Source organism: Natator depressus, chromosome 12 (assembly GCF_965152275.1).
Source record: "Natator depressus isolate rNatDep1 chromosome 12, rNatDep2.hap1, whole genome shotgun sequence".
Lineage (NCBI taxonomy): Eukaryota > Metazoa > Chordata > Testudines > Cheloniidae > Natator > Natator depressus.
In genome coordinates this window covers 40,022,830-40,043,932 of record NC_134245.1, presented here as the reverse complement: position 1 = coordinate 40,043,932, position 21,103 = coordinate 40,022,830, and the positions used below count along the sequence as shown (strand labels likewise).

The 21,103-nt window shown below is 45.9% G+C and overlaps 1 protein-coding gene across 2 annotated transcripts in view; it reads right to left on the bottom strand.

The window, feature by feature from the left end:
- Positions 1-21,103, bottom strand: part of SPG7 (SPG7 matrix AAA peptidase subunit, paraplegin) — a 44,972-nt gene that overhangs the window by 9,070 nt on the left and 14,799 nt on the right. For both annotated transcript variants that reach the window (XM_074968921.1, XM_074968923.1), the window contains exons 6-13: positions 18,483-18,585; positions 16,750-16,875; positions 15,931-16,093; positions 14,670-14,843; positions 6,853-6,977; positions 5,306-5,408; positions 4,094-4,204; positions 311-426 (exon numbers count right to left, since the gene is read on the bottom strand). In XM_074968921.1, the coding sequence (XP_074825022.1) occupies positions 311-426; positions 4,094-4,204; positions 5,306-5,408; positions 6,853-6,977; positions 14,670-14,843; positions 15,931-16,093; positions 16,750-16,875; positions 18,483-18,585 (1,021 nt within the window). The remainder of the gene's footprint in view (positions 1-310; positions 427-4,093; positions 4,205-5,305; positions 5,409-6,852; positions 6,978-14,669; positions 14,844-15,930; positions 16,094-16,749; positions 16,876-18,482; positions 18,586-21,103) is intronic.

The following is a 21,103-nucleotide window of genomic DNA, read 5'->3' as shown; positions in this document are numbered from 1 at the left end:
AACACTGTGGTCTCTGAGCACAGCCAGTTCAGCTTTTAAACGTAAAATGATGGCTGAAGATGATTACCAAGATTAACAGCACAAAGTGCAATGCATCACCATTATTAATGGACTCTGATAATGGATTTCCTAATTGTGTACTTGGCTGTGTTACTGTAACCAAGTTCAGAAGACGTGAGGGATGATGCAGCAGAGTTTAGCACAAGTTCTTGCATTATGATCAGTATACATTAGACTGGAATCCAAAAGGACCCTCTCCCCACCCCCGCGTTGAGCTCCGTTATTAATTCACAGCAGACAGTTAGGTTACCTTCATCACAGCCTCTGTGTATTCCAGCAGCCAGCCAACCAGTGCATGGCCTGACTCATGAAACGCCACTACCCTTCGCTCCTCCTGCGACAGGATCTTACTCTTTTTGGCAGTGCCTAGAGAAACGGGGACAGAGCTTCAGTTGGGAAAATGTGTTCTTGGCTTACGCCTGTCACCAGCTCAGAGTTCACTCTCTTTTCCAACTCGCTGTACAAGCCAGCCAAGTGTGCAGTGTAACAGTTAGCGAGCTCGTTACTCTTGCCTGCCCTGCCACCCCGTCCAGATGGAAAAAGCAACACCGCTTCAATTATGTGCTGTTAAAGAGGTGCCCTCTATCACCTTACTAGTTAGCCACATGACTGTGTCTATTACAAACCTGAATTCGGAAGAATTCAGCCTGAAGTGTAGGCTGTTTTATTCTGCACTGAACTGAGCATGAGACAGTTTCAGCTGAGATCTCTTATTCTCTCTTTTCAAAGGGCTGAGTTAAGACATTTTAATAGATTATCTCCGCCTGTCTAAGGACTAAAGCACAGGCCTAGGATTCAGATCTGGGACCAGTTGTGCCACAGACTCTCTGTAACCTTGGCCAACTCACTTTTCTGTGTCTCAGTTCCACATCTACAAGATGAAGATACCCACTGAGCTGGCAGGGGTGTTCCGAGGTTTAGTTTGGCTGTAAGGCCCTTGAACTCCTTAGATAGGAGACATCTAGAAATGCAAGATGTTTATATTATAAACATCTGCAACAGAAGAAGGTCCCCGTCCGAGGATTCAGTCTATTAGGAACATTGAAATAGTGCAAGCTCAAGGTTGCACATGAAGGCTTAGTGCAAATCTAGGGAGGTTTTCCATGCTGGTTATTCATGGAACAGTCTAAGTTCTTACAGTCTGGGGACAAGCTTTTGGAATTAGCAAATTAAGATGAACTCACAGTGTTCTCTCCTCTCCTAAAAAAGGAAAAAAGTAATTTTTTAATGTCCATTTTCCATGCCAATGCACGATAAATTGGAAAAAGCCCAATTAGTATTTGGAAGAGATGCTGAATGGAAATCAAATGCGTAGCATATGTGCAGAAAATATGTTAACTGCAGAGTACAATACACATCAAGAACTCAACTCCATGTACTGTGCAAGGTGCCAGTATTTTAAAGCAGAAGTTTCTGCATGGTGCCAGGATCTGTAGGGGGCAGAATGGGCTCAGTGGAGAATATCAGCAGTGCACTGATTTTGCATACCACCTTGGAAAAAACACTGTTTAAAATATAATGCTAGTAGAAAGCCAAGAGCCTTATTCAACAAAGAAATTGCAAATGACATTCATGTATGGTTTGTACAATCACTGCCCAGGGATCCCAGCAAGAGCTATGCCTCACAAAGCATGATGGGGATGGAACAGCAGCTTCAAATCAGAATGGCCTTAATTTTAATCAGAATAAGGTCAGTCCCTTAAACGCAGGTTGGGTTATTATTATTATTATTAAATTCTAGAAGCATTTCCTTGTCAACCCACCAGGGAGGGAGACTGTATGAAACTCTTTGCAATAGCACGGAATGTTCCTGCACAATTGCTTCTTCCCTTGAATAAAGCCAGCCTGGCCTAGGAGAGTCCCCGGAGAGCTTGTTTTACTCTGTTTAGGAGCAGACTGTGCCGAGGCTGCTGCCAGCGCAGCGCTAGTGGGGTTCCACAGGCAGCCACGGGTGCAATCAGGCTCCACCAGAGGCATAGCCGCCCTCTCTGCTGGCATCCTCCACAAGGAGCCTGTTAGACACGGCTCCATCTTCTCAACACGGTCTCCCTCATTCCCAGGAGACAAGACTTACAGACTGGTCCCATTCCAAGGCTTGAAGCCTTGGCAGCTATTAGCATTTGAGAAGCACCTTTACCCCTTCTCCCTCGTTACAGCAAAGGGTGTAAGGCTGACGCGGCTTTCAGCACCAGCTAAGTCCCTTCCCTTGATTTAACACCACTCTTCCTAACGCAAAGACATTTGCAGTAAAAACCGGGCATCTGTCTCCTTCACTTTCAGGGAGGCCTAGCAATGACTTTGTGGTGTGTGGACGGTTAAGACAGCAGCAGCACCATTAAGTATTTTTGTGCTTGGCGGCAGCACGAAAGCTCCAGACTCCCCTAACCCGAAGAGCTACAGTCCCGCTGGTTAATAAACTCACTTTGTTCATTGATTCAAAAAACCTTGTGACCCCAGACTTGCATCACAGACCTTAGTTAAAAAATCAAAATGCAACATTTTAGGTGTGACTGGGGAAGGCAAGCGTGACCACCAATGGAAAACCCAACAAAGTCCCTTCCTCAAGGAGACTGGCATTTTCTCCAACTGAGGCAGCAGCTCCACCATAGGAGAAGCTGGAACAAACATTAGCTTTTGTTGGTTTATGCCTTTGCAGAGCAACTCAGAAGTACCTTCACTGGCCACACTTGGTGTTGCTAAGCAGCCAGGTGTCTGGCTTTGTGCAAGTGTGCACAGAATTACCCAGAATGCTCAGGGGGAATTGCGCTTTTAAGGTAGGGGAAACTGTAAATCGTCTCCTGCAATTCTTATTTAAGATGTTTAGAAAGCACCTATTCATGGGCATTTAAGCACCTTATAATAAAACAAGACTAAAACTCCAAATGAGGAAACAGCTGACCCAACACAAATGTTCTGGCCCATGGGCCATAACCATCCGACAGAGTACCTCACTAGACAAGCATGCAGCCTCTTGTATGTGTCCAGTATCACACTTCATATAGTGGCATTGTACTATGCAAGTAGCCAAACATTTGCATTCTCATAATCAAGACCTTGTGTGCTCTGCAGCAGAATGGACCAAAATTCTGCAGCATTCTAGTGCAGCAGACTCAAAATTCTTTGGCAGTTTCAGGTAAATTCAAAGAGGTTTTTACAGAATTAAAAAAGAATACTACCATTGGTACAGTGTAGTCCCTGGCTTATTTTGATATTAAACATACTCTGCTCACAAATTTTCAGTGTGCTGCAGATTGTTACATTAACAGTTCATAATTTGCATTGTCGGAGTTTTTTGTTAAGGGAGGAGAGCCTGAAATTTAATCAGCTCATTGGGGGACAGTTGTGACTTTGGCACCTGGGAAAACATGGCAGCTGGCTTGGGATTGTGGGATAAGTGCTCAAGCTGGAGGTCCCCCGACACAAACAACATGGAGTTGCTGGCAGGATGTTCTCTGCAAGGGCTCCTCAGTTTTAGAGCTCACCCCAACTTGGTCCACCAGAACCTGGATTTGTTAACCTGGCAGGCATACTGCAAAGCTCCTCTTTTCCCTCTTTTCTATAGCTGTTGAGGAGGGGGCATCTCTTTAGCATGGTTTTGCTATTTATATTTATGCTATAGGTGCCCAGAGTGCTGGATGGGCACCGAAAGCTACATTTTAGAAATGTAAAGAATCGAAGAACAAACATGTGAATTGTCCTCCTTAGGTTTCAGAGTTACCCTATTGTGATAGGAGCAGATTGCACCTACTGGTTCAGGTTGTCTATAGACTCAGAAGAGAACTATTACTTTGGGCTCAGGTTTGGAAAGTTCTCTGCACCATAAGGGCTAAACACATGTTCTAAAAAGAATGCTTAGACTCTCAAACACAATTTTGCAACTGCAGGATTCCCAAAGCCCTACCTGTACTAAGGGGAGAGTATGATCAGAACCATGTCTTGCTAGAACTCTGCCCACTAAAGAACCATATTCCAAAAGGCATGACGAGCACCATGGAGGCATTAGAAAGTATGAGAAAAGGTCAGGGCTTCTTACCTGCAATGACTCTCTCTACAGCATACTCCAAGTTGAAAGTATCAATGGATTTATAGCCCTCCCTGGCAGCGTGGAGAGCAGCCTCATTACAGATGTTTGCTATGTCAGCGCCTACAGATAACAGTTAACAAATCAAGCTTTTTTTGTAATGAAGGACAAAGAGCACAGGAGGACAGAAAAGGCAGGCACAAACCTGGTGGAGGCTCTATGGAAATGAAATACACCTGCATCACCAGCTCCCTTTGTTCCCTTGGAAGAGAGCACAAACTTTGTTTGTGTTGCTTATGTTCAATTTAAATAATATGGTTGGCTTCTCGGCAATCAGCACTGGGCTGCCGCACAGGACAGAGCTCAGCTATCAGTCAGCAGGGCGAAAGCCCACGCTGGCTCTCAGCAATAGGGGAGCGGTGCAGTGTGGGTAGTTGGTCTGGCTTGGGCCACTGCGTTGTTCTTACAGCAACTGCACAAACCTCTCCACAGGAGAGAAAACATCTGTTCTGAGTTTGTGTGCATGAGTGATTGGGGGTGGTGGGCGAGAGCTGCTGCAAGAAGTCACAACAGAAGCAGTGTGTTGGGGCCTGTTAGAGGGGCAACCCAGCAAGGGTATTCCAGGAACTACATGCAGACAGAAGCCTTGGAGCCCGTGGTCAGAAGCTGTGTTCCAGTCAGTTATCCCTAAAAGTTCCAGGGTGTGGGAATGTGGAGAGTGGCTTGATTTTACAAAGTAGCCTCTCTGCTCTACAAAGTAACCTCTACTCATTTCTACCCAGCAGTGAATTATTTTTTTGTTAAAGTGTTTATTGATCTAAACTCTGATTTCCCCAGCTTAATGCACTGAGGGACAGCATCTCATTCTCAATAGCAACCAGGAAGAGGCAAAAGCAGCAGCTCTTTCCCATGGGAATCTGGATCATGAGTGCTGTAATGGCTCCCCTCCACCCCACCACCGAGGTAGAAAACAGCTAGATGCCCAAAACATTCAGGGACTGAAAAACATCCAAAAGCAGTCGCTCATCCACACACACATTGTATCCAAGAGAGTCTGCGCAGGTTCTGGCCATTTCAACAAGAGAGGGAGCAGAGAGGAAATAAAACCATTCAGACCAACACACATTGTAAAGAAGGGTGCGGCTAAAACCAACCCTTGAGTTCACAAACAAGGAAACCCTTACAAGTCTCAACCCCCGCCTAAAGAACAAGCATGGCTCATACCACTGAATCCTGGGGTGAGCTCAGCCAGGCGCTGGGAATAGAAGCTGCCAGCCTGGGTCAGCTTCAGACTCTTCAGGTGCTGTTCGAAGATCTCTCTTCTCTCCTGTAATAAAAAGGAAGAGCGTTTGCATGGAGGGGTTTGCGCCCCAGCCCAGCAACCTGGCACCGCTGTCACCTGGAGGTGAGATTGAGGGAATAAATGTCCCCTCATCACACATGGCAGCAAGCTCCGTCACTGGGAAGCTGGGGGGAAGAAGCACAAGTGACTAGTACATTCTGAAAGCTGTGAAGAGGACACAACCACAAGAGGGCCGAGATGCCCTGCTTTGAGCCTCAAAGTATTTACCATTCTGATTTCTCCAGTGACACCGAGGGAGCTTTCAAATTCAGGATGGACACAGGGAGGCTTACAATGAGTCACCGGCTCCTCTCTCCAAGGGGAACTCGCCCCCCTCCTGACTTTCACCCTCATTGATCTTTGAACATTTCTTTAACAGCACAGCATTTAAAGCAAAGGAATCAGGAGCTCACAGCCCAAGAGCCTGCTCCCTCCCCTGCCACCGTGAAGACATCTCCTACTCACTGTGCAACATATGGCCATTTCTTAGATTGAGTTGGGGGGGGCTAGATGAGAGCTGGCAAGGGGCCAAAGAGTGACTCATTCAGCTGGTCCAGGAGGTCCTGATTAAAACAACGGGTTTCGTTGCCAGGGGTTTTCCCCCTCCTCTTTCGGGGCAGCTGCACAGTTCATATTTCCGGTGCCAGATTGTATCAGGCATTTAAGGTATTTTAAATGAAAAGTCTGTGGATGACCGTAAAGCCGCAGATGGAAGAGTGAGTCTTCCTTGCTGCTTTCAGAGTCTGTGTCCAGACTCTGCTACAAGTCCCATCCTAGCAAACATGTTGGACTCCCACTGTTAAATGGCTCTGAAAGTGCTCCTGGTTCAGGAGGATACGCATGCCAAGCAGGCTGCAAGGAAAAGAGTGGGTATCCAAACACAAGCAAGACAGAGCGAGGTAAGTAGTGCTTAATTTATAATGAAAGAGGAGCTGGGGCTCAAGCAATTTTTTTTTTTTTTTTTCACTTTCATAACTGATGCGGCAAGCCCAGAGGTGCCGGGCTATGAACTGCCAAGCCTAGAGGTGCTGGGCTCAGCCCTGGCAAGCCCCAACACAAATTAAGGAGTGCAGGTAGCAGAGAGGAATGAATGGTGAAGGTGCATTACTAACCTGGGCTTTGCCCAGACAGGCAGTATTGGCTACAGAACCAGTTTAGGCAGCTCCTAGTTTCATGGAGAGAGGATACAGATACGCATGAAATTGCTGTCTCCATGACAAAAAGGAGAACTCCAAAGCAAAGTTCTCAGGCAAGGCCAGATTTAAGCAAAGGGAGGAGCTAATACCATGGAGTCTCCTTAAGATGGGCAACACAGGATTGCTGTTCCCACTGCTGCCAAACTTGGACTTTGCCAGAACAGATACTGACCAAGAAGTGAAGCACTGTGACACCAGATTCACACACACAGATGGTGGGAGGGGATACATACCTGGAGTGTGGGAAGATCAATAAAAATGTGTCTGTCAAGCCTCCCGGGTCTCATCAGAGCATTATCCAAGATGTCAGCACGGTTGGTGGAAGCCAACACTATGACATGATCTGTGGTTCCCATCCCTGCAGCAAAACGAGAGCAGACATGAAGGGGAAGGGTTTCTGTATCATAACGTACAATGCAGGCTTCATGTTGCTGAGGCACGATGGGAAGTGGAGAATCCCATCCACAGCTTTACAACATTCAGCCACAGTACATCTGTGGCATCCTTTGCGGCAGGCGAGACTGAAGACATTTACTTCTTTTTAGTAATGTGTGAAGGGGGGACTAGAAGTTGTGTGTGGGATCAGAAGTGGGTTATGGATTTTGGTCTTTCCTTGCACCCCTTGGTAAACAAAGGCATCCCAGGTGTGCAATACACAGGTATAAAGAGAGTCCAAGCCCAAAGAGCTTATAACCCAAACAAACAACATACAGATGAGGGACAGAATGCAACAAAAAAGGGACTGAGCAGCGATGTTCAGTGCACACAGCTCTTGGGTGCCATGATTTACACTGGGTTTTGTTTCCAGGCTGATAAGGATAAAAGGGAGTTATAGGGCTAACAAACCTGTGATGCTTGTGTGTTTTAAAGAGAGGCTTGTGGGAAGGGAGCCTGGCAGACAGGGTTTCACGTGTTGGGGGCCTCATGGAAGGCATGATGCCCAAGGCAGGAGTAAGGTACGAAGGGGCAGTTGCTCGTTTAGCTTAGGGGAGAGCAGAAGTGCCACATTGAGGCATCAAGCCATGCTGCTTATTATATTCCATCAGGTGCTCAGATGCCTATGGACATGGGTCACTCTAATGTCACACTTGTCTCACAACAGCAGACATAAAGAGCCCTCGGAACTGTAAGGTATGCAGCAAGCTTCCAGGGGAAGGGATGAGTGAGCATTCCACAATTTCAACAGCGAAGCTGCCAAATGTGTCAATATACTATAGCTCAGTGGAGAGTTTAAGGTTACAGGTAAGTCAGTGGAATGGCCCTATAGAAAAAAGCGGCTTGTTCTACAGTGAACATCAGTTCTTCCCCCCTCAAAGGATGCCTTCTAAATAAGCTCCTGAAAAGGATGAAGCACGATCGTTCTTTGGTAATGTATTACACTGCACTTTAGAGCGTGATAAATAAGCAGAGAGACTGGCAGTCACCTGGCGGCTAACAAGCTTTATTCACAGGGCAGGATTAGAATGTACAGCGCATCATCTGCTTTGCAGCTGGGAAGACTCAGTCTTAAAATAGGTTGAACTATTAGAACAAACATAAAAACAAAAACCACTGACTGCACCCTCCTTGCATCAGCCTCTGTCACACTCGCTTTCAGTCTGGGTCCCAGTGGGTGGGAAACTTACAGCTCCAGGAAATCTAGATCAGCAGCCTTGAATCTATACTAATCCTCCCAGCATGATGTCACCTGGCTTTTAACATGCTTTGGCCTCAGCATGCAAGCATCAGTCATAATGAGCAGTCTATAAAAGTAACACCTAAGAGTCCGTGACCGTGAATTAAAGCTAGTGCTGGGAATCCAGCTTGAAAAACCTTCTTGTTTGCAGCACTTGTGAGACAAACCATTTCAAGGAAATGGTGAAGAGGATTTGGTTGATTTAACAAGTCCCCTGCTTCCTCCATCACTACTGTAACCAAGTACCTCAGCCTTACACATATAGCTTCACTGAAATACAGCCACTGTGCAGGGGGCAGAGCAGCTGTCAGGCCAACAACTGGCTCACAACACAAGAGCTGGGAAGAGGGAGATTTTGGCCAAGGACTCAGGGCAAATAACTGCTTCTGAAAAGTGTTCATGTGCCAGCAATGCCCATCTGCCATGTACACTGGCCAAACCAGACAGTCTCTCTGCAAAAGAATAAATGGACACAAAGCTGACATCAGGACTCATAACATTCAAAAACCGGTAGGAGAACACTTCAACCTCTCTGGCCACTCAGTAAAAGATTTAAGGATGGCAATTTTGCAACAGAAAAGCTTCAAAAACGGACTCCAACGAGAAACTGCTGAGCTTGAATTAATATGCAAACTAGACACCATTAAGTTGGGTTTGAATAGAGACTGGGAGTGTCTGGGTCATTACACATATTGAATCCATTTCCCCATGTCAAGTATCCTCACACCTTCTTGTCAACTGTCTAAATGGGCCACCTTGATTATCACTACAAAAGTTTTTTTCTCCTGCTGATAATAGCTCATCTTAATTAATTAGCCTCTTACAGTTTGTATGGCAACTTCCACCTTCTCTGTATGTATATCTTCTTACTATATGTTCCATTCTATGCATCCAATGAAGTGGGCTGTAGCCCACAAAAGCTTATGCTCTAATAAATTTGTTAGTCTCTAAGGTGCCACAAGTACTCTTGTTCTTTTTGCAGATATAGACTAACACGACTGCTACTCTGAAACCTGTCGTAATGCAGACAGGATCTTGGCCTTAAAGGTCTCATCTATTCAGACACTGCAGAAGATTCGGGGGGATTGTGCTTCCTTGTCTGCTGTTTAGTTGTTTGTGCTCAGAAAATTCACTATTCAAACTGCTCATCTGTTCTGAGAAAGAGTTAAATTTATGAATATTGCCAGGCAATTTGAACAACTTGTAAATACAATACCATGCATCTTTGATCAGTGCTCTATTCTTCCCTTGCTGCATGACCAGAACTTGAAGAACACTGTCACAGATCTGACGGAGAGCAAGGTCGCCTGTATGCATGAGGAACACCACAATCATTCTCTGAATTGCACAGTGAAATTAACAAGACACAAACTTACATTCACCCAGTTTAGCTGGGCTTAATCGCTCCTTCGAAGAATTTGCCTCACCTCCCTCCAGCTTTTTGGGGGGTTCCATGGGGCTCTGTCCTTGGTCCCCTTCTCCTTCTTCCTCTATACCTTATCTCTGGGTAATCTCAGGCACAAACACAAATATAAGCTATTCTATGACTCACAGATTTACCTCTACTCCAAACTATCTTGGCCTGTTTCTGACACCTACTTATCAATGTCTAGTGTCAGCTCAAGATCAACATAGCTAAAACGGAGCTCCTAATCCACCTTGCCCCCCACCCCTCTTTCCTCAATCACTATGGACAATACACCATCCTGCCTGTCACTCGGGAGCATAACCTGGGCATCCAACTCAGATCCCTTAGGTCCTCACATCCAAATTATGTCTAAATCTCGCAGATGCTCTCTGCATATGATCTCTGAGATACAGCCTGTCCTATAGAAACACAGCATCAGAAATGTAGGGCCCGAAGGGACCTTAAGAGGTCATCTAATCCTGGTCTCTGCGCTGAGGAAGGACCAAGTAAACCCAGATCATCCCTGACAGGAGTTTGTGCTGTTAAAAACTTTCAACGATGGGGATTCCACAACCTCCCTTGGAAGCCTGTTCCAGAGCTTAACTACTCTAAGAGCTAGAAAGATTTTCCTAATATCTAACCTAAATCTCCTTTCCTGCAGATTAAAGCCATTACTTCTTGTCCTATCTTCAGTAGCGAACAACTGATTATTGTCCTCTAACATATTTGAAGACTTATTTAGGTCCCTTCCTCAGTCTTCTTTTCTCAAAATTAAACATGCCTAGACTCTCTCCAATCTAACCACATCTTTCCTAAAGTGTGACGTCCAGAATTGGACACTCCAGTTGAGGCCTCACCTGTGTCAAATAGAGCAGGACAATTACTTCCTGTGTCTTACATATGACACTTCCTTCAATACACCCCCAAATTATATTAGCCTTTTTTAGATCTGCATTGCACTGTTGACTAATAGTCAATTTGTGAGCCACTAAAATCCCGATTCTTTTCAGCAGTACTAACACCTAGCTAGTTATTCCCCATTTCGTAGTTGTGCTTTTGATTTTTCCTTCCTAAGAGTACTACTTTGCACTCTCATGTAAAACTCTCATCCAGGTTCACATCTCCGTTACTGAAACATCCTTCTCTCTGGCCGTACAAATGCAATCTTATCCCACTTGTATCCATTCAGAATGCTGCTGCCAAATTCAGTCTCCTAGCCTGTCATTTTGACCACATCACCACCCCCACCCCCTTTTACATCCCTCCACTGACTCCCCCTTCTCTTTGCATTAAACATAAGCTGCCGGTCTTCACTTTCAGCACCCTTCATGGCCCACCCCACCTGACCAGTCATCTCTTATTCACTATTAAGATGTCGACTCAAGCATCCAATCGGTCCATATCATTCTCCATCCCCCACTTGATACATTTTAAAACAAACACCTTCGTGCTTTCGCTGATGCTGTCCCTCATGCTTGGGAGGAGCTCCCTGAAAACATCTGCAAAACTAACTCATCCTCCTTCAAACTCTCCTTTTCCAGGATGCCTCCAAAAAATTTGACACTGGTTAGGATGCTGGTGTGCTGAGACCATGGCATATCATGCTGACCTACTGTCTCACTGTTTCCTTGTACTCCCCCATCACTCTGTCTCCATCTGCTGTTTCTTGTCTTATACTCAGATTGCAAGCTCATGGGGGGCCAGGGACCATCCTTTTGTTCTCCGTTTGTACAGTGCCTAGCATACTGAGGTCATGGTCGATGACTAGGACTCCTAGGCACTACAGTAATATAAATAAATAAATAATTTCTTTTCAGAAGGCAGCCTATGGCAATAGAGTGAAGAGAATCCATTTGTGTGTTAGTAAAGACTTTCTATAAAGCACATATTTAATAAGGAGACTATTTTACCTTTCATATTCTGACACCTGTAACCCCTAATTTCAGAATTGGCAACTCACCAGGGTTCCAGGACTACAGCTGCTGTCTATAAACTGGAGGAGACCGCAGACATTTTCATCTTTAAAAGAGGGGGGATTACACTTCCCAGAATGTGGAACTTCATTTTGGTCCAATGGCCCTCTACTTGAATCATGATGCAGTAGCTCGTGCTGCGACGTAGTGTCCTTCCAGGCCACCCTGCTGCATTAAAATGAGGGTGGCCATGGACAGTAGTTGGCCCAGGAGCCACTCCTGGCCTTTGCCCACCAAGAAACCTATTGTGCATTATACAGCTGAGGTGGTAATGCCAAGCCCAAGTAAGCTTACATCTTTGGTCAAGTTTTCCAAAGCTGAGGTATGCACAAAGCGTCAGGGACTGCGAGCATGGATTCAGAGTGGCTTTGGAACCCTGGCCCATGGCATCTCCAGCACACTGTGCACTGGCTTCAAGGCCGTTCGTGGGCACAAGGCACTCAGCTGTCTGACTACTCAAGGCAAACTCATAGCTCATTCTCCCCTCCCCCGGCAGGGCTATCACAGAACCCATTCTGAAACAGTGGCACCCTGTAGACCCCTGCACAGTAGGACAGTCCATGTCCCTCCTCACCTCACACTGCGCTCTAGCTTAAATTCCTCTCCTCTCAGGAGGGAGGGTACAAATCCATAACCACTGACAATCTTGTGAGAGACACAGGGGGATCACAGGTGCATTCTGATGAGCAGGCAGCTAGTGCAACTTCTCTTGCCAAGCAGCTAAGGCTTACATCAAAGCACCCTCCTAAGGGGCAGCCTTACTGAGGAACAGGAACTTTGTGGGGCACAAATTGCAGAAGCTGCTCTACTCTCAGCCTAGCAGTGAATCGAATTCCAATCTCCTTCCTGACTGACTGCACCCCAGGAAGCAGCCTGGAGTTCAGATCCCAGAAGGGCCTGCAGGAGAAGCATTTCTCACACCTCACCACTGCACTGAATTTCTTGCATGGAGACAATTTGGGGAGGCAGCAAATTCCATCACAGTAAACAGGGGGAAAAAGGGATCTCTCCCACCAAATGTACCCTAGAACCTGAACTATTCCCTGCTGGGCAGAGCCCTGACACATCTATTCCTTGTCCTGCTCTACAGTAATAAGACTCAGCTACAGAAGTAATGCAAGCTGGGTTAGTGCTGTAGGGGCTGACAGACCCCAGTTACAAACAAGAGCAGTCAAATGTGTGTTTTCCTTCATCCCATCAAGTCTCTTTGTAAATGCCCAAAATAAGCAGGGCCGACACCAGGTGGGGTCTAGCCAGAAAGACATTCAGAGGCCGGGCAGTGGCACCCAGGGCTGGCTTGCAAACCATAAGGCTGTCTCCCCTGATTTGGATGTGGATTTCCTAGCGAAGCCGGGAAGGTGGAGATTAAGTTAGAGGACAGCAGAGGAAATTTACTACATTGCTTACGCCCCTCTGGGACAACTAAATTTTAAATCCCATCAGGCTTTAAAATTACCTGTCTTGGACAGGTTGTAACAAGTACTAAAGAATATTTAATGGCTGGCTAACCCCAAATGTTACCCACGAAACATAGTTCTGCCCTTGATGCAGACTAGCTTTACTTCACTTCTTCGGGGCTGTAAATTATCTTCCACACAGTGGGAAGACATATTTCTGAGCTGAAACAATTATATAGTACATTAAAGAGCGTCTTTGGGCTTCCTGGCCTCCTCCAGCCACAGTCTTTGATGCACATGTTGCTTTGGTTCTATTAGCAGGCTGCAAGATGATGCCAAAGTTATCCCCAGTGCACACACTGCCTCAGGACACCACAGCAAGCTCTTACCTGTCTCATAAGCCTTTGAAGTTACCACTAAACAAACCTACTCACCTGAGGATTTTAATTTTAGTCCTACCGCTGTGAGTAGCCAGAGATTATATCCTTTTTCCAATTCTATATTAAACTCTCATGAGGGCTGGCCCAATGATCCAGTGGCAGTGCAGAAATCAAGACCAAAGTCTGTCTCCTAGAAGTCTCCGATTACTCTCTAGCAACTACAGGCCCTGAAAAGACTCATGTCCAGTCTTCCAAAGACAGAGGAATGGTTGCTACGATGTGGGGCCTTTCAGTATACTGAGGAAAAATGGAGTGTGGTGAGGGGGAGTGAGGTGAAAACTGAGGTCCCAGAGGACTCTCACAGAGTTTCTTGTAGGGATGGCTGGGTAGGCTGGGGGGAGAAAGAGGGAAAACAGGAACGAAGTGTAAAGCACTTGGCTTTGAGAAGCTCTCTGCTGAAGAGAGGCAGCTGCTTCTGCTCACCCTACGACACACGCTCAATACAGCAGCTGAGCAAGTAGAACGTAACAGAAAAGTACTCTTCTGGATACATCTACACTGCAATTAACCCCCCACCACCAGCTGGCCTGTGCCAACTGACTTGTGTTTGTGGGGTTCAGGCTAAGGGGCTTTTTAAATTGCAGTGTAGGAATTTGGGCTCAGGCTGCGCTCTGACCTTGCAGGGTCTTAAAGCATGGGCTCAGCCCGAGCATCTACACACAATTAAACCACCTGCATGGGAGTCAGCTGGCATGGGCCAGCCAATGGTTTTTACTTGCTGTGTAGACGTACCCTCTGGGTGAGTGATATATCTGCTATGTCAGAACAAGGCCCAGTGAGGCCATATTGACACCTGAGAACTCTGAAAAAGAGTCCAACTTTCAATGGCAGGGTCCCTCTCCCTACACGTGTTCGAGAGCCACAGATTTCACCCGTCACGTGCAGTGGGATCTAGAGGAGACACTATCTGAGTTGGAGGCTTAGAGGGTTGCAGGACAGGGAGCACTGTGTGAGTTGCAGCTTGATGCAGTAGGAGACACTGGCAAGGGGAGGGGGATAATGGAGTTCAAGTCAATAGGGAAAAAGAGAAAATACTTAAACATGAGGAGAATGGTAAAGCAACATGACCGGTAAGGGTGAAAATGCATGTTTAAGAAGCTGAATCCTTATGGAGGCAGAAAAGGCCTCATCCCTGGCTGAGAGAAAGTAATACTAACCATCCATTTCTACCAGCAGCTGGTTTAAGGTCTGCTCCTCCTCAGTGTTGGAAAAGCCGGACATGTTGGTTGAGCGTTTCTTACCCACAGCATCTATTTCATCAATATATACAATACACGGGGCACGAGCCCTGGCTTCTTTGAAGAGGCTCCGTACACGAGCAGCTCCAAGACCTAGAGAAGGGCAAAGGGTAAGATGAAGACAGAGTTGCAGGAATCAATCCTTACTTGCTATGTATTTTAATTATCTGTAGTACAGTTGTACCCAGAGGCCCCAACCGAGATAGTGCCCAGGCCCTGTACACACACAGGAAGTGACAGTCCCTGCCCTGAGAAGCTTACAATCTAAAAAGGCAAGGCACACAAAGGCTGGGAGGGAAAAGTGGTACAGAGAAACACTTGTCCTAGGTCCCCTCATGGGTTAGGCACTAGAACCCAGGTATCCTGAGTCCCTATCCACTGGATCACACGGCCTCTTAAGCTGAACTCAGTATGTTAGTCTGTCTGCGCAACTGCTCTAGGAAAGCTCCGCACCCAACTGCAAACAGGCACACCTGCTCCTTTCACAGGGTTAGGGGTTTAAATGCTTAGCTATGTTAGCAAACTGCATGCAGCCCCTGTGCTGTGCTTTAAGGACTGGGTGCAGCTATATGTCGTTCCAGCATTCTCTACTGGAAAGAGCGTTATACTCATGCACTGGGAATCCAGGAGATACATACGAAGAGGGCAGCCTCAATGGGAGTGATTTAGGTTTTTGAACGACAAGACAAGAGAACATATGTAAGGGCAGGGAAGTCAGTGAACGGATGGTTATAGAGTAAGGGCTCTGCCCCAAAGAGCATGTGCGGTGTGTGGGTATTATCAGAAACAAACAAAGATGCATGGGAGTTCCCACACCACATCCTAGGTAGTAAGGAACGTTCCCGAAGAGTCTGAGGAAACCAGACTCTCTCGGATGAAGGCCTGCTGTAGACAACACGACGAAGAACTCTCTTCTAAACAGATGAACAGGTGAGAGGGAAGGAGTTTACATTCCCATAGCTGCACTAATGGCACTGTCTACTGATGACAAAGTGTTTTATACCCTCTGCAGAAACACTCAGTCCTGCTCAAACACTCCCCATGCCAAGACAACTAGGAGTTCAGGTTCTTGTCACAGACATGGATAACGCTTACTCTAGATGGCAGAACTTTGTGTGCTCCCACCACAGATTGATTTACATCTTCTCTTTTCTTCCTAACAGAAGGTCAGAGGACTTACCTCCTATTACCTCCACAAACTCAGAGCCAGCCATTGCCAGGAACGGCACTTGTGCCTCTGTAGCCACTGCCTTTGCCAACAAGGTCTTTCCACAGCCTGGTGGTCCAAGTAACAAGGCACCTTTGGGCACTTTGGCCCCAAGCTGGAGGTAGCGCTCTGGGCTCTAGAATTACAACACAATTCCATCAGGTATCTGGCCTCACGAGCAGTGTTTCCAGAAGAAAAAGACTTGTGCAGAGGTTCACTGGATGCTTTTCCCAACATATGTAACAGCAGCAGCAGCTGCCGGCTCGGGACTCATGTGAACAGCAGTCTGTCCTTTCTCCCTCAGGAACCAGACAATACAGAGTCTGGCTTTTGCCGTCACTGACCAAAGCCTTGGAAGACCGTCAGCTTGTTAAAACGGAGGCTGCTCAATATCCCCACAGGACAAAGAAGAAGAATGAGCCCTACGCCCCAGGCTGCCAGACTATTCCAGGGTACCACTGGTAAATGCAACAGCACTCTTATTTTATTTCTCTCTTTCGGGGTGGAAGAAAGGCAGAGGAGGGGATTACAGGACACTTGAAGCACGGCAGATACCAGGCATCTTATTCACAAAGGATAGGAGCCACAAGCCAACCTGTTCTTGAGTCAAACACTCTCTTTCAGCAGAGAGAATCTCCACGACCTCCTCTTGTCTCTAGTGCATGCACCAGATTTATGCAGATAAGAAAGCTAGTAACAGCTGGAATCACATTGCATTCACATGGGCTGTCTGGCAGATTTGCTCCCTCCACTTCCACCTCTGTTTGTACCAAGCATATTTGAGGTTCTTACCTTCAGATAATCCACAAATTCCTTGACCTCCATTTTGGCCTCGTGCATTCCTGCTACGTCCTTGAAGCTGATCCCTTTCCCAGACTTCCCATCCACAATGGTAAAACGAGCCATTTTCAGCTGGTTCTGTGGAGGACAGCACACTCTGAATTCTAAGGGCACAGTACTGACGAGGGAGATGGGAGGGGGGGCCCACACTGGATAGGCTGTGCAAGATCAGGCAGTGGAATACACTTTTTTTTTTTTTTTTTGAATGGGAGGAGGCATAATATATGAATGTGATCTTCCCATATGAAGTGCATTACAATGCCCACTGTCTCTCTTGTTGTTGTAACAGAGCAGAATGATTCTAGGCCCCATGTTCAGTAATGTACTTTCATGAAACGGTTTCCTCCTGTGGATGCTGGGGGGTACTGTGACTCAACAACTTAACTAACCAATGTTTTATTAGTAACAGGCATAGAGGAAACCTGCAGCAATTCCCCCCATACATCAACTGAGGGCATTTAATTCAAAATCTGTGCACATTACCCAAGTCTCTACAGTTTGTCAAGAATCCCTGCTCTCCAATTCTTATTGACCCTAGTCCTTAGTATAGCTGAGCTGGTTACTACTGGTACAGTTTGAAGAAATAATGGGAACTGATGGTTATTTATCATCCACACTGTTATAAACACACAAACACACACACCCCACCATCACCGGGTGCTGCTGCAACAGTTACTGTTCCAAGACAGTCCAGGAATGGAACTATAGGCTCTCAAGTAGACCAGGGCCCACATTTTAGCCTCCTGGTGCGTGTTAAGCCACAGTGACAGTCAAAACAACAATTTAGTTAAATACCCTCCTTGTAACTGCTTATTATGCTCTGCTGAAAACAGCCACTAAGACTTTATTTATTTATTTTTAAGAGGAAAAAAGGTTTAAAGCAGTTCAGACCCTCAGACCTGCCGGCTTCTTCAAGTGAAAAGAGTTAAACATGGTGGAGCTAATTATGCTCACTTCCACAAAGACAGGATCTAGCCCTTAAAGCCCCCCTAACACTCAAAGCTTTCTAAAGTACTTCGTTCCATTCAAGCAGTTACACTTCATTCCATAAAAAAAGTCACCCAGAGCAAGATGAAGGTTGCACAGGAAGGGGTTGCTGGGAACCACCTTAATGGGGGATTTAGGGTCTCCACTCTTTTCATACAGAAGCCCCCTCAGTTACTGCTCCTGCACGTGAGCAGACTTATGCAAGTTGCCTCAGCTGATTGAGAGGAAGGGATTTGATTGATGTTGCAAGCGGGGTATGGGTGGAGAGAAGCCAGCCCATAATGAAATCCAGAATTTGAGCAGATTTTAAAAATCAAGAAGTTATTTTGCAAAACCCAGAGATTCCTACTCCTGGCTGTATGGGAGGCTTGTTGGCAGGACAAAACGAAATACACCATTTGCAGCTGCAACTCATTAGTGAGTTTTGAGAATAGCATAGTAAATGGCACTGGAAATTCACTGAGCTCAGCCCTTCCTGCAGTCAGGGAAAGAGGGCCTCAAGTGAAACCAGTTACTGTACAATCTAGTCAGCTGATCAGGAAAAGATGCAAGATATGACAGGACCGCACAGTCCCTGGCATCAGCTAATTTTGTCCTCTGTTGACTTTATCGGGGAAAGAGCAGGAAATTGTGCCAGCACAAAATGAGACTAACCAAGAGCTTTAAAACAACTATTATACAGGACCTAAACTACTTACAAAGGCGCTGAATCCTCCTTCCCTTCCTGCCATCCCAGCAAGGCGGAAGATGTACCACAATATGGCTACACCAACAGCTGCCATTCCCAGGGCATAAAGGGCACTGAAAAGAGGACAGCTAGTTAAGTACAAATTTAAGCATCTAGCCATGAGATAGCTATTAAATTAGTAAACATTACCCAACTGTTATCTGTTTTCAGGATTTTAAAGGTCCTGGCAGTTAGGCTAACAGTGCAGCTATAGGGTGAGGAGTGACTGAGGATGTTGTACATTTTGTAGTGATAATCAAGGTGGGCCATTTCCAGCAGTTAACAGAAACATCCGAGGGGGGGGAGGGGAGGGGGGAGGGGAAAAAACATGGGGAAATAGTTTTACTTTGTGTAATAACACATCCACTCCCAGTCTCTATTCAAGCCTAAGTTAACTGTATCCAGTTTGCAAATTAATTCCAATTCAGCAGTCTCTCATTGGAGTCTGTTTTTGAAATCTTTTTGTTTTATTATTGCAACCTTTAGGTCTGAGATCGAGTGACCAGAGAGATTGAAGCGTTCTCCGACTGGTTTATGAATGTTATAATTCTTGACATCTGGCTTACCATCTCTTTCAGAGTTATATCTGCTCATAACAACAAATGGGCTAGATCTTCACAGATTCTGAGCTGATCCAGCATAGCCAATCTGATGGTGAACAAGCAAAGGTGGCAGCCAAGGGCCAATTTGGCTCCCAGTGTAAATCAGAGTCACCTCAGGGCTGCTCTAATCTATGCTGGCTGGCAATGGTCCCCAGGGGACATTACAGAGCCCAGGATTGCTGACACACAAGGCAGTCTGGTCAAATCTCTTACATGCCCACTATGCCAGAAGCAGGTAGAACAGCAACCAGCATTGCCAGGGGAATTTGCAGATGCACCCTTAGGACAGCTGCCTGGCCTCTTTGTGCTGCTGATTCGCATGGCGGGCCCAAACACTACAGCTCCAATGCAGCTCCAGGCACATAAACTAGAGTTTACTCTGCCTCCTACATCAGCAACAACATTCTCCATTAAGTTCCAACTACGGAATCTTTTTGGCAGTAAGAGGAAGGATGGTCCAGGAATTTGGGACTTATGAGACCCTAGTTCAAGTCCCTGCTCTGCTAGAGACTTCCTGTGTGACCTTGGGCAAGTTACTTAGCCTCTCTGTGCCTCAGTTCCCCCATCTGTAACATGGGAGTAATAGCCCTGCCCTAGCTCTCAAGAGGATAAATACATTATGATTGTATGGCCGTCAGGTAGTATGGTCATGGGGGGCCACAGAAGTATCATACATGGAGAAATAAGAGGCAGAAAGAATGCAGCTGGGTTGATAGACCTTAATCTGCAGTGCTGGCAGTTAAGAAGTCATATTTGACTTGTCAACTGAGCAAACAAGGGGTTGATCCTGCAAGGTACCAAATGCTCTGTTCTCTGAAAGAAGCAAATTTGAGTTGCCTGCGCTCAGCACTTTACCAGATCAGGCTCTAGGTCTTGAAGCCACTGAGAATACGGAACCCCACAAGATCACCTTTAGAAAGTCTATTTTCAGAGCAGAACCAGAGCAGAGCAGTTTTGAAAGGTAAAGAACAGCTAGAAGTTCAGACTCCCGGGCGGCTGGTATACAAAAATTGTAAATCTACAAATGTGAGGTAGAGATCTCAGGCCTTATGATCAAAAACTAAAACCAAATTGCTGAATCTTGAAACATTTATTCAAGCAAATTGCCAGCTCTAGGACTTGGCAGCACAACACAAGACCACACCCAGGTTTCTCTTTTCTATGAAGCATTTTCTAATACCTTCATAAAAAGTATGTTTGGCATCCAGGGTGAAAGTTCCAGGAGAGGAAGTTACACATCATAGCCAACCATGATTGTTAAGGGAAAGATATGTCTGGTCTGCTGCGCTTCACAAACCACTGAGAACAGAACCCTTGCACACCCATTTAATGCTGCTACCATGATACTAGTTGCAAGTATGTGGCTAGGGAATGCTGAAAGACAGCTCTGGCTCCTCTGAACCAGCAAGGCAGCTTGAAACACCATGCCTTCTTTTTGGAGAGGGGACCTCTTGGGTTGGCAGATACAGGATTGCAACACTACACATCTTTGTTGGTGGATTAGAGAGAATACACAATTAAGAATACTCCCTATGGTGGAGTCTCCACACATACTCTTATGGAAATCTTCCCTGTACAACACCATATCTCTTCTCAGAGACAGAGGTGCTTCTGGACTCATTCAAATCCCCAGTGAGTGGGCTTTATAAATCTGTTTTTCATTCTGGATTCCATAAATCTTGGTTTGCAAGAGCTGCCAGTTGTAACAGAAGGACAAATAAACCACAGCAGCAGAAAACAGACCACAAAATGTTGGTGCTAGTGTTTGAAAACACAAAATAAATTCCAGCCAGCAGCTGATTGACAGATTTTTTCCTTCTTTTGCTCTTTGCTCACTCACCCATTAGATGCGCATATTAGAATTAAAACATTAACCTTTGCTGAATTGTTTTGACAAAGGATCCTCGTTTTGGATAACAAAAAAAGTCTATAAATGTAATAGGAATACTCACTTCTCATTGACATTTTGTGTCTTATCATTAAAGCTGTT